General features: G+C 37.1%; 1 protein-coding gene across 13 annotated transcripts in view; it reads right to left on the bottom strand.

The window, feature by feature from the left end:
• CHD9 (chromodomain helicase DNA binding protein 9) overlaps nucleotides 1–16,837 on the bottom strand; it is a 226,170-nt gene that overhangs the window by 22,306 nt on the left and 187,027 nt on the right. For all 13 annotated transcript variants that reach the window (XM_019978873.2, XM_070770560.1, XM_070770559.1 and 10 more), the window contains 7 exons: nucleotides 13,890–14,049; nucleotides 13,363–13,452; nucleotides 6,304–6,407; nucleotides 5,695–5,812; nucleotides 5,020–5,077; nucleotides 2,628–2,670; nucleotides 2,051–2,270 (listed from right to left, as the gene is read on the bottom strand). In XM_019978873.2, the coding sequence (XP_019834432.2) occupies nucleotides 2,051–2,270; nucleotides 2,628–2,670; nucleotides 5,020–5,077; nucleotides 5,695–5,812; nucleotides 6,304–6,407; nucleotides 13,363–13,452; nucleotides 13,890–14,049 (793 nt within the window). The remainder of the gene's footprint in view (nucleotides 1–2,050; nucleotides 2,271–2,627; nucleotides 2,671–5,019; nucleotides 5,078–5,694; nucleotides 5,813–6,303; nucleotides 6,408–13,362; nucleotides 13,453–13,889; nucleotides 14,050–16,837) is intronic.

Raw genomic sequence — 16,837 nt, 5'->3', positions numbered from 1 at the left:
AATCCAGGGTTACTGCCTTATAAACACATTTAAAAATGCTAGTATCTCTACCCATGTTTCTTTTCCTTCAGACAATAATGGTTTTTTTGCATACTTAACTGTGTGAAAAAATATGCATGGGATACAAGAATGTGTAAGACATGATGACCCTCCCTTTGGATAAAACATTTCAAACATATTTACAGTATAAGGTAGTATTTTATAGTTGTATGTATTATAGAAACCACAAGTTTAGGACAGCACAGAAGATGGAAGGATTTGTTCAAACCTGACTAATCAAGAAAGACATCACAGAATTAAATGGCATTTGTTTACAGGTTAGATAAGACATGGAAAGGAAAAGATAAATGTTATTACAGGATCTTTTATCATTTTGAAAATGACTAGCTTTTTTTAGCTAAGTGCTATACGAGTGCAGAAAACAAAGAATACTGTGAGCTAGTCTAGTGCAGGAAAAAACCAACACAGGATAAAGAACCCATGTTGAACACTGAAGGAATAGTAGGGCCATGTATAGACTAAAGAGTTAATAAGAATATTCTCGGTGACAAGAACAACTTAAGCAGGATATTGAATCAAGACTAAGTGGGGCATTCAGGCTGAGGAAATAGTAGTGAATAAAATTATAAATGCATGCTAAGGCCTAAACTGAAGAGACTCTTGAATTAAGGCTTAAGAAGTTAGACTTTATCCTTGTACGAAATACAGGGTACTGAATATTATGATAAAACTAAAACTTTAGGAAGATTATCTAAATCTTCCTAAAGATATAGACTGAGGCAAAATGTATGTGGCAGATTGAAGATGGCCACAAATTCTTTGCCACTCTTCCATTTGAGAGATGCAACTCATTTCCCTTAAATCATGGTTGGCCCTGTGATTTTTTTGACCAACAGTAGGGTGGCAGCTGTGACACTCTGTAACTGCCAAGGCTGGGCCATAAAAAACCTGCAACTTCAGCCTTTGGCATTTGGAACGCTCCCTCTTGGAAACTGCCTGCAATGAAGGAGACCCAGGTTTGATCCCTGGGTTGGGAAGATCCCTGGAGAAGGAAATGGCAACCCACTCCAGTATTCTTGCCTGGAGAATTCCACAGACAGAGGAGCCTGGTGGGCTACAGTTCATGGGATCACAGAGTCAGATGTGACTGTGCAACTAACTCAATTTTCAAACCCTTCCCACACTCTGGCCAACACCATGGGAAGCAGAAGAACCACCTGGTCAACCCACAGAATCGTGAGAAATAAAAAACCGATGTTGCTTTACATCACTGTGTAATGGGATGGGAGGTTATGCAAGGACAGGTAACTGAAACAGTGTATTTACATAGGTAGCGGCATTTGAATATTACATCTAGGATAGCTAAAATCTTAAATGTTGGAGTAAATTCTGGTTACAATGAATGTGCCTCGAGTGAAACAAAGGAACAGTGATTTATCATTCAGAAAAAATCCAAAGATCCAGGTTTAACAAGGAGGCCAGGTTATTGCTAAACTTTCTTTACTCTTTTCCAGGGATTCTATCCTTTTTAAGAAGTTAAAGTTTTGGGGATGAGAGAAGTGTGCCTGTCTTCCTAATAAGATCTCTTGCAAGAAGTTCTACTACCATTTATTTCCCTTTGACATCAGTAGCTTTAAGGGTTCATCCTCTATAAAAAGCAGAGACGAACTTCTCTTTCATGAATTCTGTACTTCATTAATGCCATCATGTGAAATAAGACACAGTGGAATTTATTTCATATAATTTAAAAATACATTTCATTTATAATTTAATTGTTGAGTTTTCACCTTCATTTTCCTTACACCTCACTGTTCATAAACATGAATTACACATAAAATAAGACCTAGTAACTATAAAATGCAATCTGTATTAGTCTAACCATCTTTGTGTGTGCATATACTTATGTACACATGTATGTGTGCATAAAGCATTTTGCTGTGACCAACTTCTCTACCTAGATATGTTTTTAGCAAAGTGAGATAATCACAGCCTAACAGACTTCAGAATGAATAATATATTTAGATACTATATATTAAAAACTTAGTCTTACCTCTGCTGTCTTTCTATCTTGGCTGCCATTTTAGGGTTAAGAGTGGCTTCTTCATAAAGAGGCTGCATAACACTGGCAGGCACAGGGAAAGTAGGTTGTATCTGCTGGATTTGTCTGTTTTTATTAGTACGCTGATATGCAGTAATGAGACGCCTCAAACGGGTAGTTAAAGCTGACTGAGTAGGCCAATAAACTTTATCACCCTCCATCAGCTGACCATCTACATTTAAACAAACTCATGTCAATTAAAAAAAAAAACACACAACTAAAAAACAAACACACACAAAAACTAAATACTGTCATGAAGCTCACAAAAGCAGCAAAATTTCCCTACTTAATTTTTTCTTTTAATCCAATTAAGTGAAACGCAAAAACAAATCTTTTAAAAAAGCTTTAATTAGAGCTCTAAGAACTAAAAATATTGTTAAACTTTCAATCAACTATGTTTTATAATGATTGCAACTGTAAATAAATTTCATGTACATTTGAAACATATAACAGTGTACTAGTTTACTTATCTCATGGTATCATGGCAATGTTAATTTACAATACTACTAAAGAAAGAAACGTTATTTACCTCCATCTGCTATAACAAGATCTCCTGGTGAGGAAACATCATCCTTTCAAAAGAAAACAGAAATCTGTCACAGGGAAACTGGGTCAAGATACAATAAGAGAATCGATTTTCTTTTTAATATTTTGTTTGCAATACAATTTTAAAAATTTATTTAAACTAAAAAAACCCAAACCAAAAACAGTTCACCCATTTCCACCTCATCTCTAACTCCTAGCCTCTGGCAAGCACAATCTGTTCTCTTTATCTATCAATTTAGTTTAAAAATATGTTCTTTTTTAGATTCCACATATTAAGAGATCACACAGTATTTGTCTTTCTCTGACTTATTTCACTTAGCATAACGTTCTCAAGGTCCATCCATGTTGTTGCAAATGAGAAGACGTCACTCTTTTTAAAGACTGAATAATATTCCATTGTATACATACATACATAAACATATATATGAAAATGTGTGTTATGTATATATCTCTCAAAATCTCTTTACCCATTTTTCCATCAAGAGACACTTAGGCTGTTACCACATCTTGGTTATTATAAATACTTGAAACAACATGTAACAGGGGTGCATATATCTTTTCAAATTTGTGTTTTTCTTTAAAGGCTAAGTACCTGTAGTTTGGCTGCTGGATCACATGACGATTTTTAATTTTTAAGGAACCTCCATACTGTTTTCCATAGTGGCCACACCAATTTACATTCCCGCCAACCATGTATAAGGTTTCACTTTTCTCTGCATCCTATCCAATACTTGTTATTTCTAATCTTTTCGATAACAGTCCTCTGTTTACTAAGGCCATATACCCTTAGCCCTCGTGGGGACAGGATCCTTCCCCGGGTGCTGTATCTCAGCCTTAGGAGCAGTGGCTATTCTTACATTCTTTAGAGTTCCTGACACTGCTTTCTAGTCTCTCTCTCATTATTTCAATTCCTCTATCACAATCAGTAAGTCTTTACATCACACTTTCCCTATTGAAATCACTATGTGGTTTCTCTCTTTTTGGCTCAAACTGATTCATCATGCTACATTATGGATAATTTCTTCTATATTGTAAATAATTTCTTCTCTCATGAACTGTGTCTAATTTGCTTCTCCAGCACAAGGTTTAACTTATTTGTTAAGTTTTAAATTTCAAGGTCAATATTTTCCACTTCTAAAGTTATATATAATTCTCCTTCACATGTCCCTTTTAAAATCATATGCTTTCTTTTGTTCTGTTCTTAGTTTTCTTTAATGTCTTTAATCAGTAAAAAATTTATTTATTTTCTATTTCAGGAGATCTATTATTAGAAATTCTTAGAGATCTAATCTTGTTCTTTGTTGTATTTGCTAACATTAACTCATGGTAAATTGTTCCTCATAGATTAAGTTTTGGATTTTGACCTTATTTCATGGAAGGCTTTTATCTTCAGGACGCAAATATAATCTCAACTGAAGTTGTTTCTTCTATTATTTCTTTATCTTTGTTTGTTTTCTTTCACCAGGTACCTCAAGTGTATTACCAGCTTGGGATCTCTTTTTATATTACATTTTTTGCCTTGAGAATTCCTGGACCATGCAGATTAAATTAAAAAAAAAAAAAATCAAACCATAAACTCAAGAAAAGGTAGGCCTATGGTTATGAATTCTCAGAGGAGATAATTTTCTCCTTACCTGAAGCCCATGCTGAGATAAATTTCTACGTTTTTATGCACAATTTGGCAGAAAGTACTATTTAACGGTTCTGATTTTACTGGATATCATTCTCACTGGTACACACTGGCCTAAACCTCATGTAGGCACCACACCAATGTCCCATTCCCTTGGCAACCAAGGCCAGCAAATCCTACCTGACAGCCATAGCATTGTTTAGTCTTTACTATGTTCTTAGAAATACTGGAGAAATTCCTCTCCTCTTTTAATATCATTTCTCCAATCCAACAGATTATTTTCTGTACTTTCAACAACTCTTTTTCTTCTTTTTGACTTTCCATAAATAGAACACTTAGAACTGTGCTTTAGCAGCTCAAAATTCCTCTAGGCTCTACCCTCTATTTCAAACTGTTTTACGGAGGCACAGTTTCTACCTGTTGCTGTGTACCTTAGTATCTAGTTTTCACTCTGCTTTGGGATTTTGCCCCTGAACACTGTGTTTCTTTGGTTCCTAGCATTGTAGCATGTTGGCAAGTTCCATTTCATCCATATGTCCAAACCACTCTCCAGCTTGTCTAGAAGGGGAGATCAAGCAAATTCTAAATGCTTATTTGTGATGTCTGGCAACCTAAGCTGGTCACTAACTTCTGAGAAATGATGCATAATAAAAACATATGAAGGAAAAACACACATAAAAAAAGCAAGCAAAAGAAAACATGGATAACTAGAATTGATGACTTAAAAACATGATCCAAAGCATACCTCTATATCATCTTTAAAGATAGCTGGGGCAGGTTTGTATTCTGGATCTTCCACATCCCTGTTAAATACGAACAAATGCCATCATTACTGTTCCCGAACTTCAAATTTCCCTTGGCTGGACAAACAAATGGGGTACTGTTGGAAAGACTTTTTAATGTTTTAAAGGTCAGACTGAAGTCTCTGTTCTTTAGCCAGAGGAGCTCAAGTCTATTAGCATGAAGGCAATTACATGGCAAGTCAGAAGAAAGCTAGTTCTAATTTACCCCCAAGTTCACTTATAAATGTGATATTAATCTTAACACAGTTTCTTACTTTTCGCTTTCGGTGAGAAAAGAAACAGGTATAATGAACACCATGTTTCTCTTCAATTGTGTATGCTTAGCCTTTTTCTTCCCTCTTACACCTTCAGAATTTTATGGTCTTAATTGCTGTGACTACTAAGAATGGACAAGTGAAGAACTCATCAAATGAATGGGTGTGGGGAAGGTCCAGTCTCTTTCTTCATTCACACTCTGTTTGACAAGTGCTGATTTATTAGACTATCATTAGCTCGTTTGGATTGTAAACTCCAAAATCTCTTACTACTACTTTATTTAAAGAGAAACATCACTGACATAGAACATGCTGATGTTGACAGAGATATACAGAGAACTCATGCTTCTGAAATGCACGTACCCATCCATATAATCATTTGCCCTCTGTTCCGCAGCAACTGCTTTCTCATCAGGTTTTCCCACTCTTTCCAAGAAGCACAATGCCGGGTCTGCTCGGATAGTGTTATATTTTTCATAACCTAGAGGGACCACCAATTTTGGAGGTAAAAAGGGTAAAAAAAAGAAAAACATGTAAGTATTTCTCATATTTATGATGGGTGATGTTCCTGGACTAAAGGGACCATATATTAAAATGATACAGGTTAAACATTTTCTAGAAATTATCACAAACATTACATGGTCTGACAATAAGTATATTTAGGAATCTAGATTAAATTTATCAGTTACACTGAAAAAGAGGAAAAGCTGATCACATGCAACAAATCTCACGTAAAAACTCTTCCTGAGAGGGAATGTTACATGAGACATGTCCGGGAGAAGTAGTTTATATATGCCACTCACTCATAAGAAAATGTAGTGACTGATGGACAATTTGAGAGTATATACTTTATACAGTGTATTCAATGGGTGTTACTGAAATAAGGCTGTAAGTGGAAATCAATAAATTAAGACATAGCTGATTTAACAGTATACAGAGATGAAGACTCTACCTATCTTACTTCTCACTTACCATGTTTAAAAACTCCAATAAGGAGTGACTTATCAGCATCAAAATCCCACCACTCAGCTGGAACTTCTGAGTGGTCTGGTTCTGGGACCCAAACATCAATGTCACTTAAAAAAAAGCATGATATGACTTTATGAGTTACTATAAACAAGTCTAAGAGGAGGCAAAAGTTTACACAGCTTCTAAAAAGCATTGTGGTTTTTAACAAAAAGCGGATATAACTTTATTTTATTATTTCCCACAATTATCACCAATTAAAATTATAAAATTGCACAATAACTACAAAGATATCATAAAATGAATTAATACTTTTAAGCACAACAGAAGAAGTAAGTTCCAATAGGTTTACTTTATCCTTAAGGAATAATATTCTTTTCACTGATTTCCTTCAGATACAGACAAAAGGTTCTACCTGATTATGTCAGCAAACAATGTGACCAGAATCATCTGGTTCAAATATTTTATTTTGTATATGAAGAGACTGAGGCCCTAAAAAAGCAAATCAATTGCTCTACATTGTAAAACAAGTTATGTCTCTTTTAGACTGCTATTGCTAGGAATAGGAAATCAATCCTGAACATTCATTGGAAGGACTGATGCTGAAGCTCCAATATTTTGGCCCCCTGATGCGAAGAGCCCACTCATTAGAAAAGACCCTGATGTTGGGAAAGATTGAAGGTAGGAGGAGAAGGGGATGACAGAGGACGAGAGGGTTGGATGGCATCACCAACTCAAGGGACATGAGTTTGAGCAAGCTCTGGGAGATGGTGAAGGACAGGGAAGCCTGGCATGCTGCAGTCCATGGGGCTGCAAAGAGTTGGACATGACTGAGTGACTGAACAGCAACAGCAACAATTGCTACGAAGTCACACTGAAAAATGAAGCACTGCTTATAAGCAGAGGAAAATGCAAGTTTTTGATTAATAATTTGATGAAAACACTCAAAGTGCTGTTTTTATGCTGTTTATAATACCATGCCACAAAACGATAATATGATAAGTTACTAAAAACACAATGATAAATCCATGATGCTCTGGTAATTTGGTGGTTTACATTAATATAAAACAACTACAGCACTTATAATTTTATAAATATAACTTTCTTTTCCTTTATCACTTGAAATTATTATTTTCCCAGAAACATTCTGCAAGTAACACACTTCTAAAGTAATATATACCTCTAAAAAGGGAAAGATGCCACACATAAAAGGACTGAAATGTTCACTTCTTTACCAGAGATTCAAGCCACTGTCTCCTTCAGCCTAACATAGAGTTAATAATGTCTGACAAGGATTAGCAAATATCACTAATTTTTATACAAATATATGTCATTCTTATATTGTATTCAACAGCCAAAGGGGCAGAGATTGAATAAGGCTTGCCTAGTAGCTCAGCTGGCAAGAATCCTCCTGCAATGCAGGAGACCCCAGTTTGATTCCTGGGTTGGGAAGGTCTCCTGGAGAAGGGATAGGCTACCCACTCCAGTATTCTTGGGGTTCCCTGGTAGCTCAAAGGGTGAAGAATCCACCTCCAATGCAGGAGACCTGAGTTCGATCCATGGGCCAGGAAGATTCCCTGGAGGAGGGCATGGCAACCCACTCCAGTATTTTTGCCTGGAGAATCCCCACGAACAGAAGAGCATAGTAGGCTATTCTCCAGTGGGTTGCAAAGAGTTGGACACGACTGAGTGATTAAGCACAGCATAATACCCCAGGGAATCAAAATTCTACTTGAGAATTTCTCTATGAAATTAATGAATTATCAGTTTTCAAAGAATCACAGATATGATTTAAAGACACAACACACACAAAAAACCCCCACAAATTTAGTTACATTTCATCTCTTCATCTTAGCATCATAAATTTTATAAATTAACAAAGGACTATGGATGTAAGATATGAAGAGTTTCCTAAGTTGTGTGACAAAAGTTCATCTACAAGTTGGTTATCTTTGGGAACTCAAACTTTTACAGATATAAAATAAGTGATCAACGTTTCTGGTCTGGTTCACAAGAACCCAATATTTAAGCACTAATATAGTTGAAATAAAAGACAATGACAATGAAAAAGAGTTACAAGTTTTATAAGTAAATAAAACATAAGGAAATCACTTTTTATTTTTCGTGTTTTGCCAGGAGACTGAAAGACATTTTTCAGCATTCTAAAATGCACATCTCATTATATCTTATTTTGCTTAAAAACAGAAGTGTCACAATCACAATATTTTTTAATTTAGTGCAGAAAGAGGAAGAGAGGTTTTCCTGTGATATGGCAAAAGCTGAAAAACAGATGAGGAAAAACACAGTTAAAGAAGATATTTAGTTTTGATTGCATTCTTGGTCAGGATTAATCAAAGCAGAAGCACAGAATGATAAAGGAAAAAGAGGAAAAGAACACTGGAGACAGGATACCCAAAGGGGAATTATCAAGTGGGTCAGATACTGTATTTCCCTATACAAACCAGCAGGTGGCACTCTAAGCTCAAAACACTGTGACATCTGAGGTGGAAGGTTTTTTTCCTTCTTTTAAAGAGTAAAGGAGGCTTCCCTGATAGCTCAGTTGGTAAAGAATCTGCCTGCGATGCAGGAGACCAGGGTTCTAGGGTGGGAAGTTCCTCTGGAGAAGGGAATGGCAATCCACTCCAGTATTCTCGCCTGGAGAATTCCATGGGCAGAGAAGCCTGGTGGGCTACAGTCCGTGGGGGTCACAGAGTTGGACACGACGGAGCGACTAGTAAAGGGCACTCAGTATATACCTCATCGTTTAAATGCGCCATATGCATGTTAAGTGTTCGTTAACTGCTGGGGAAAGGAATACAATAAGGTGCATATACTCCTGTTGTTAATTTCTGCAATCTCTTGCATAAAGCCTCTGACTTCCCCTGGCCAGATTATCCATTCAAAATAGATTTAAACAGTATTCACTACATGCTAACAATGGCAATAATAAGATAGACAGATCCCTTCCCTTTTGAAGAAGTATCTGCAAAACCTCTTCAACACCTGTGATGAGTGCTGTGACAAGGCACCCAGTTGAGAAGACAGGGAGGCTGATTTGAGGTCACCTGAGTAGTAAGAGAGGGAGAAGGGAGGAAAATGGGAAAGAGAATGTTGCCTCAAGAACACAAAGGCCTGGAGGCAATGAGGGAGTATGTTGTGAGAGAAATGAATACGTTAAAATCCAAATAAAACCCAAATGAGAAACCAGTGAAGGAGAGAATAATGAAAGAGGATAATTCAAAGATCACAGTTCCTAGGAAATCACAGAGGGGTTGAATTCAATCAGAGCAAAGAAAAAGAGGAGCCGATAAGTCAACAACAAATTATATTTACTGATTGTTACTATTTCCCAGGTTCTGGGGCTAGGAATATGATCATCAATAAGACAGAAAGCAGATGTCACCTTCAGTCAGCTTAAATTGTACTGACAGGAGAAATATAATTTAAAAATAAATACAATTTTTAATACTAGTAGGCATCATGAATGAGATAAAATAAGGTTAAGTCATAGTCAGTGACCGGTGGGCTGCTCTAGCTAGAGTGGGCAGGGAAGGCCTATCTGCAGAAGTGAAACCTAAGCTGAGACCTGCATGATGGGAGCAGGCACTTCTGTGGAAAATGAGGGGAAAGAGTATTGCACTGGGGAAACAGCACAGAATGAGCCTAACATGCTGGAGGAACATTGTGGATGAAGGACAGAGTGGAGGAGGAAGGCCCATACTTATGTAGGGCACTATAGGATAGGTCTTTATTCTAAGAGAAATGAGAAGGTTCTAAGAAGAGGAGTGCCTTGGCCTGATTTTTGCTTTACAAAGACCACTCTGGCTTCTGTATCAAGGTCCAACTGTAGAGAGGCAAAAGATGCAAAAATGGGAATTCCCTGGCAGTTCAGTAGCGGTTAGAACCCTGTGCTTCCACTGCAGGGGGCCTGGGTTCACTCCCTGGTCGGGGAACTAAGATCCTGCAAATCGTGGGGCTGTGCCAAAACAACAACAAAAAAATCCAACGACTCTTGAAAAAGAAGAGGCAAAGAGACGCAATAAGGAGGCCATTGTAAAAGTCTAAACATGAGATAATGGAGGCTTGCACTGGGGAGTCAGCAGAGGCAAGAGTGAAAAAGTGCTCAGACTTCGCATATACTTTGTCAAACTAACAAGTCTTCCTGTAGGATTTGAGGAGAAGAGAATAATCAAGAATAATACCAGAGCAACTGGGTGGTAGATTTACTAGGATGCAGAAGGCCCGAATGTGGGAAGGTGGGGAAGGAAGAAAAGGAGATAGAAGATTTGGAAGATGCAGGGGAAGACTGAGATGTTAATCAGATATTTCAAGTGGAGATGTTTGAGGCAGCTGCTTTAGACTTTGGAGCTGAGGGGAAAGGTCTGGGATGAATATGTAAATATGACAGTCATCTATGTATAGATTATATTTGATATGATGAGGCTGCATAGGTTCACCTAAGGAGAAAGAACAGACAAGAAAGCAAGCTGAGGACACAGCTCTTGACCAATCCAACATCTAGAGCTCTATCAGAGGGACTGCTGTTGTTTAGTCTCTCAGCCATATCCTACTCTTGGTGACCCTGTGAACTGTAGCCTGCCAGGCTCCTCTGTCCATGGGATTTTCCAGGCAAGAATACTCCACGGGATCGTCCTGACCCAGGGATTGCACCGGCATCTCCTGCAATAGCCGATGGATGCTTAAAAGCTGAACCACCTGGGAAGCCTCTTTTAGAAGAAGAAGAGCTAGCAAAGGAAAATAAGAAAACCAACAAGGAAAAAGGCACAACCAGGTGGGTGTAGTAGCATGGATGTCTCCTGAAGACATCATTTCAAGAAGGGAGAAAGAGAGTAAGTTCAGAGACATCTAAACTTCACACTCTAGGTTATTAGTGGCCTTACTAAAAATCAGAGTGGAGATATAGGATTAACTGGAATAGGCAGAAGAGAAAATGCAAAGTAAAGAGGTATAAGATTATCAACCCACACAGCTCTCTATTTTTGTGAAGGACAGCAGAGAAATGGATTAGAAGGATGTAGGTATATTATAGTAGGTTTTTTGTTCTTTTTAAAGTGAATGATATTAAGGAATGCTTATATGCCAAGAGAATGAGTCAGTAAAGAGTGGGGGAAATGATGATTCAGGAAACAAAGGTGTAAAATCTTTAAAAGGTAAGAGATGAGTTCCAAGCATAAGGGCTGCTCTTAAGAGGATGAGGAGGAAGATTTCTAGGGCATCCCGAGAGAAGGAATAAATAGGGGGACACATATGACAAGTAGAACTGAAGGTGGCTCTTGTCTGTTTCTATTTTCTTCATGAAATATATACCGAAGTCATTACTGGAGGGGATGCTAGTAGGATAGGAAGATGGTTTGAGGAGAGAGGTATGGAATGGTCCTCTTGAAGAACTGGTAAATGAACTTTCTGGTCATGTTGGTTAAAAAGCTTATTTGTGTTTAATCACATTTGAGATTAATGATCATAAATTTGAAGTGAGTCATTTGGCAGAGTTTGTGTGATTTTCTCCAGCAATGTTCAACTGCTCAGATATAGGCAAAAAGGTAAATGGATTTTTAGGTTTAACATGAATTGGGGTTGTGTCACGTATGTAGAACAGAGGGAAAAGCAGGCAAAGAATTTTAGTGAGTACAGTGCTGGACTACAGAATGCTTATTTATAATGAGGAAAGTGGGGGATGAAAGTGATGATGAATAGTAAGTGGTTAACATGGGGACACCAACACCATGATGAAGCTAGAGAATTACAGTTTTAGGGCTTAGATATGGTAGTAGGAGCCCTAAAACTTAAGTTTCCTCCCTCTTACTACAATGAGAGACTTGTGCATCCTCATGTGATCCATCCAATACTTGGTCTCTCAGTTCCTTGACCTTTACATCATTTTTTTTTTCTCTCTACCACAGCCACACATGCACACGGTCATATACTTAATCTTACCATCACCAATAGCAGCATTATCTCTTCAATCTGAATTCCAACTGTCAGTTCCTTCCAACTCAATTAACTTGGGTACTTTTCACTACAATTCTCCAGCTTCATCATGGTGTCCCCCATCTTACCACTCAGTATCCATCATCACTCTCTTCCCCAGTTTCATCCCCCACTTTCCTCATTATAAATAAGCATTCTCTCCAGTACTTTGGCCACCTCATGCAAAGAGTTGACTCACTGGAAAAGACTCTGATGCTGGGAGGGATTGGGGGCAGGAGGAGAAGGGGATGACAGAGGATGAGATGGCTGGATGGCATCACTGACTCGATGGACGTGAGTCTGGGTGAACTCCGGGAGTTGGTGATGGACAGGGAGGCCTGGCGTGCTGGGATTCATGGGGTAGCAAAGAGTTGGACACAACCGAGTGACTGAACTGAACTGAGTCCACCACTGTACTCACTAAAATTCTTTGCCGGCTTTTCCCTCTGTTCTACACACATGACACAACCCCAATTCATGTTAAACCTAAAAATCCACTTACCTTTTTGCCTATAACTAAGCAGTTGAACACTGCTAGAGAAAATCGCATGAGCCCTGTCAAATGACTCACTTCAAACTTATGATCATTAATCTCAAATGGGATTAAACATAAATAAGCTGTTTAACCACCACAACCAGAAAGGAGGGCTTCCTTGGTGTCTCAGCCAGTAAAGAATCCACTTGCAATGTGGGAGACCTGGGTTTGATCCTGGGGTTGGGAAGATCCCCTGGAGAAGGGAAAGGTTACGCACTCCAGTATTCTGGCCTGGAGACTTCCAAGGACTGTATAGTTCATGAGGTTGCAGAGAGTTGGACACAACTGAGTGACTTTCACTTCAGATGGTAGTAGCAAGCTGCTACTACTGCTATTTTCACTCTTCTTGTAATTTTCAGTGACAGAGCCAACAATGAGATTACTGATGAAAGGCAACAAATTGACAAGGATTACTCTAAATTTGGTAGATTTTCCTTTCCGTGAATTTCACTGAATAAAGAGCCACTTAATATACAATTTCCTAGTCATTTAACTTTTGCCTCATCATGTTGCTAAAAACTAAATATAAACATGTTATTTACCTTGCATCAACTCCATCAAAAACTTTCTGACACTCATTTCCAATGACTTCTTGCTTTAGATAATACAGCATCCTTACACGAAGCAAAACTCTAAAAATGAGGGGAAAAAATCAAAAGACATTAATCATCATTAAAGAAATTTCATTCATGGGGTTAAAATTAAAAAAGAATTTGTATACAGAATTTTTATAATGAAATAATAATAATTACTTCTGATTAAATTAACCCCATTACTACCATACATATATATATATAATAGGTTTCTCCAAAATCTTCACAATCATCATTATTTTAGAGCCAAGTAAGATACAACGAGATCACTTGGAGGTCAGTTTTATTTCTCTCTCTGTTGATGAAAAGTGACACAAGAGGTACCATGATTTGCTGAAGGACACCCTGTAAGATTAGGATTAGGACTGGTCCTAGACCACACTGTCTCTGTATTCCAAATCAGCATGCTTTAAGATTGTTAAAATTCAGAAAAGTAAACTCTTAATGAGTTGTGTTAAAAATACCCTACTACCTACTTATTACAGTGGTGTTTTATATGTTTTTTGTAGCCTTCATCTTGAAGTAGTTGCTCAGGATTGTATTTTCGAAGCCATTCTGCTTTTTGTATATCAAATGAGCTTGTTTGAGTCTTTACTTTCTTCCCTTTTCTACCTCTCGGTACCGGGGCTGACAGGCCTGTTGAAATGAGGACAGATGAAATCAGGGATAATTTGTATAAAGATATTCAGTTTGAAACATTTTTACAATGCAAGTAACTTCTGGAGGCTTTCAGAGGTCTGTGGAGGCTATACAGAGATCTTTGAAACGTTAATGGTATCAATATTAACTCAATTACAAGATAAGTCAATACAATGACTCCACACATATTAACACAATTTCTGCCAAACACCCAATTTAATATCTCTAATTAATCATTCTGATTACCTCTATGTTCCAAAACATTTTTTTTCTAAATGTAAAAACCAAAAGATCAAACCTTTCCCTGTGCTTTACTTTTTGCTGCCTTAGTTACAAAAGTTTAAGTTGTGGCTAAAAGATCTGTTTTCCAAAAGTGTGTTTACTCTTCTTTCAAAATCATGGTATACTTGAAGTATCTTTTCAAATATTAATATTTAAAAACTTTTCTTTTTACAGCCTGTTTCCTACAATTACATTTTAACAATTTGTTTTTAGTCTCTCATTCATGTTGGAGACTTTCCTCAGATGTCTGATACTCTTGGTTACTTGCTCACATTTAAGAATGAAAGGAAAACTGACGGGCCGTCTGAATTAATGAAGATTACTGTGGACTCTTTGAAGGGTAATCTGGCTGGCTTTGTCCTGTCATTATCTTTAGGTTTTGCTCTGGTCAGATTAACCAAGGAAAATTTCTTAGTTTTCTTCCTTGAGTATGACACTGTCCATTATACATATTAATTTAACAGCTATTTGGTAAGTCCATGTTGCAAATCCCAATGAAATGCACACCTTATGTTATTTTCTCTAGAGAATAAACAGTCAGTCTTCATATCGTGGCTACATGGAGCTGAAGAGGGTATTTATGGGTCTGATCTCCCTTTTAGACAACATTTAATCAAAGCCCCTGTCTTTTATACCCACTTTCAGAGGTCATGGATGTCACAAACTCCTGAAACTTTTGGCTAATCTATTAAGCAAAATCAGCTGGTTGTTGCCTTTTCCTAATGTTGACCTAAGATTTAGTTCTCTCTGGTTGGTTAAGTTAGTTACCACTTATCTAACACTCCAAGATTCCAAAATTTGTTTCCTACCCTGTCTACTTTTAAAGGTTTATTCTTATTTATTTTTAAATTATGGAATTAGGCATACACAAAAATAGATGGAATAATACGATAGAGCATTGGGTCCTATCTTCCAACTTCATTATCAATTCACGGCCAATTTTATTTCATCTATATTATGTTTGCTCCTGAACCTCCAATACTATTTTGAAATTAACTGAAGACAATAATCACCTCTAATAAATGTCTGCGTATCTTTTAACATATGTAAAAGACTTCCTTAAAAAAAATAATTACAATACCCTACAACATGTCAGCCCCAAGAAATGCAGTAATACTTACTTAATATTTAGTATTCAAATTTATAATTATCTAATAAAAATAAAAGAAAAATTTCCCCTGGGCTGCTGCTTTCAATCAGGATCCAAATAAGGCTCATACATTATAACTGGCTGAGGACATTTAAATCTCTTTCAGATTATAGCAGGCTTTTCAATCTTGGCACTACTGTTATTTTGAGCTGCACAGTTTCTTACTGTGGGTGCTGCCTGTGCACTCATGGCCTCTACCCATTAGATGCCATTAACATCCTCAAAGTTGTAACAACCCCGAGTAAGAGCAAGACTAGGGCACAAAATCATGTCTGGTTGTGAACTACTGATTTATAGATACCCTCTCCATTTCCTTCCCTTCTACTATTTAAGAAACTAAAATTTTTACCTGTATACTTCATCAAGCTTAATGCCTTGAATTTTTTCCTCTTTATTGACATTTAAGTTGGGTTTTAAGGAAGAATGAAATTATATTTGTGTAATACACAATCTTCCATCTTTACCAGAAATCAGCTCTTCACATTAATAATTTCATTCCCTCCTATTGGGATAGAACCCCAATGACCACCCCAAATCTAAACCACGTGCTTTCTGTTCTCGATCTCAGTTTCTGGTTTATTTCCTTCACAGTATTCATCATAATCTAAAAGTATTTAGTAATTTCATTTTATTGGGCTCCAAAATCACTGAGAATGGTAATTGCAGCCACAAAAATCAAAAGACACTTGCTCCTTGGAAGAAAAGCTATGGCAAACTGAGATAGCACATTAGAAAGCAGAGATATCACTTTGCTCACAAAGGTCCATATAGTCTTAACTCTGCCTGACCAGAATGTAAGGTTCATGAGCTCAGGGATCTTGTCTGTGTTGTTCCTTCTCATTTTCCCAGTACTTTGCAAAGAAGCACATGACAGGTGCTTTGACAAGTATTTGTTGATTAAAGCGAACAAAACTGTAACACAAATTTAAGGGCATAGTCATCTTTTTTATCTTTATAGAAAATTCAGTTATCTTATGCAAAAAAGAATGTTCTGTTAGCAAGGTTACAAAGATTACAAAGAAAAATTTCCAGCCCTTCGATAAGACTGTAAGTTGGCATAGCCACATTTGATGTCAAATTAAAATATTAAAAAAAATTTAAATGGATATCACTGTTTCCCAATTTTAATATACATACTAACTGCTGAGGACCTTGTTAAAATGTAGATTCTGATGCAGTAAGTCTGTGGTCTAAGATTCTGCATTTCTAAAAAGCTCCCGGAAAAGGCTCACAGACCACATTTTAGATGCTAAGGATGTATGTATGCTGTAATTCAACAATTCCATTTCTTGATATTTACTTTCGTGAAAGATTCGTTCCTGTGCACAACGAGCAATGTACAGGGATCTTCAA

This window comes from Bos indicus, chromosome 18 (genome assembly GCF_029378745.1).
Source record: "Bos indicus isolate NIAB-ARS_2022 breed Sahiwal x Tharparkar chromosome 18, NIAB-ARS_B.indTharparkar_mat_pri_1.0, whole genome shotgun sequence".
NCBI lineage: Eukaryota > Metazoa > Chordata > Mammalia > Artiodactyla > Bovidae > Bos > Bos indicus.
The sequence above is the reverse complement of the archived record's forward strand: the minus strand, read 5'-3'. Positions and strand labels throughout refer to the sequence as shown.